At 41.7% G+C, this 1,733-nt stretch overlaps 1 protein-coding gene across 1 annotated transcript; it reads right to left on the bottom strand.

Moving 5' to 3' along the window:
- Positions 1-504: 504 nt before the first annotated feature.
- On the bottom strand, positions 505-1,437 carry LOC308644089 (olfactory receptor 7A17-like; the record flags this gene model as incomplete). Its single annotated transcript, XM_081284783.1, has 1 exon — positions 505-1,437. The coding sequence occupies exon 1, from the start codon at positions 1,423-1,425 to the stop codon at positions 505-507; it is 921 nt and encodes a 306-aa protein (XP_081140909.1). The 5' UTR covers positions 1,426-1,437.
- Positions 1,438-1,733: the final 296 nt, after the last annotated feature.

The raw sequence follows: 1,733 nt of genomic DNA, 5'->3' as shown, positions 1-1,733 counted from the left end.
CAGTGGTTAAGCACCCTTGTGTTCAATCCATAGTACTAAATTTTTTTCTGAGATTTGCCTCCACAATAAAATAATGAAAACAATTTTATTTGATAAATATTTTCACAATGAATATAAATTATGACTATTTTTAGCAAAATAAATAAATATCATGACACATGTCATTTGAGATTAACTGATTTCTAAAATTATATCTCATGGAACATATAAGAATTCTCAAGAATTTCTCATCCAAAGATGGGAATATTTTGAGAAAGTTCAGAAATGACAAATGAAAAGGATTGAATTTCATAGAGATCAGAGTGTGCAAAAAAATAATGATTCGGTGGAATTGGATGCAGAATTCAAAATCAAAGAAATTGAAATGCAAGATTAAAGGAGAAGGAGCAAGTTTTGCTTCCAGAATCTGATAAAGAATCCCACATTCTGACTTGGAGGCTCTGAGCCCTGCAATCAGGGGCACTTATTCAGTCTCAAAACAATTGACACTTTTATCTTTCTCTCTCAGAGTCTTCTCAGAGCCCTCTTGATGTCCTTGTTCCTCAGACTGTAGATGAAGGGGTTCAGCATGGGGGTGACCACAGTGTACATCACTGAGGCTGTTGCAGCAGAGTGTGTGTTTTGAGTCTCAGCCGAACTGAGGTACACACCAAAGCCTGTGCCATAAAATAAGGAGACCACAGAGAGGTGAGATGCACAGGTGGAGAAGGCTTTGTACTTGCCCTGAGCTGATGAGATTGCACGGATGGAGGACACTATCTTGCAGTAAGAGTAAAGGATACCAATGAGGGGGCCACCAGCTAGCAGGACAGCAGCAAAATATATCACCACCTCATTGAGAAAGGTGTCAGAGCAGGCACGGTGAACCACCTGGTTAAGTTCACAGAAAAAATGTGGGATTTCCATGTCTGTGCAGAAGGATAGGCACAACATCATTAAGCTTTGCAAAATTGCATGTAAAAAACTCACAAGCCAGGATACCAGTACTAGCAATCCACAGAGCCTGCACTTCATGATGACCATGTAGTGCAGGGGGTGACAGATGGCCACATACCGGTCGTAGGCCATCGCAGTCAAAAGGAAATCATCCAACCCAGCAAAGAGTACAAAAAAGTGAATCTGGGTGATGCATCCTGCATAGGAAATGGCCTTGCTCTGTGTCTGGATGTTCACCAGCATCTTGGGGATGGTGGTGGAGGTGAAGCAGATGTCCACAAAGGACAGGTTGGAGAGGAAGAAGTACATGGGCGTGTGCAGGTGGGAGTCTGAGATGGTGGCCAGGATGATGAGCAGGTTCCCCAGCACAGTGACCAGGTACATGGACAGGAAAAGGCCAAAGATGAGGGGCTGCAATTCTGGGTCCTCTTCAAGTCCCAGAAGAAGGAATTCTAAATATTGAGTGTCATTCCCTGGTTCCACACGCATGTGACTACAGAAATGAGAAAAAGAGCATAACTAATTTTCCAGTAGATGGGTATTACATCATTGAAGTGAGACAATACATATTTTGCCATAAAGAAACTAAATTTTACGAATGGGTGTGTAGCTCACTGGAGGAGTGTTTGTCTAACATGTGCAAGGCCCAGGATTCCATCATTAGCCCCACAATAAACAAAAAGAAAAAAAAAACATAGAGTGGAAAGTAATTAACTTCTATGGAACGTGTATGTGTTGTGTTCCCCTAAAGGATTCTGTGCCATTTCTGATGATGAATTCCTGTTCTCAGAGTTTTA

Source organism: Spermophilus citellus, assembly GCF_964194105.1.
Source record: "Spermophilus citellus genome assembly, chromosome: 3".
Classification (NCBI taxonomy): domain Eukaryota; kingdom Metazoa; phylum Chordata; class Mammalia; order Rodentia; family Sciuridae; genus Spermophilus; species Spermophilus citellus.
Note: the sequence above shows the minus strand (reverse complement) of the source record. Positions and strands in the feature narration are given on the sequence as shown.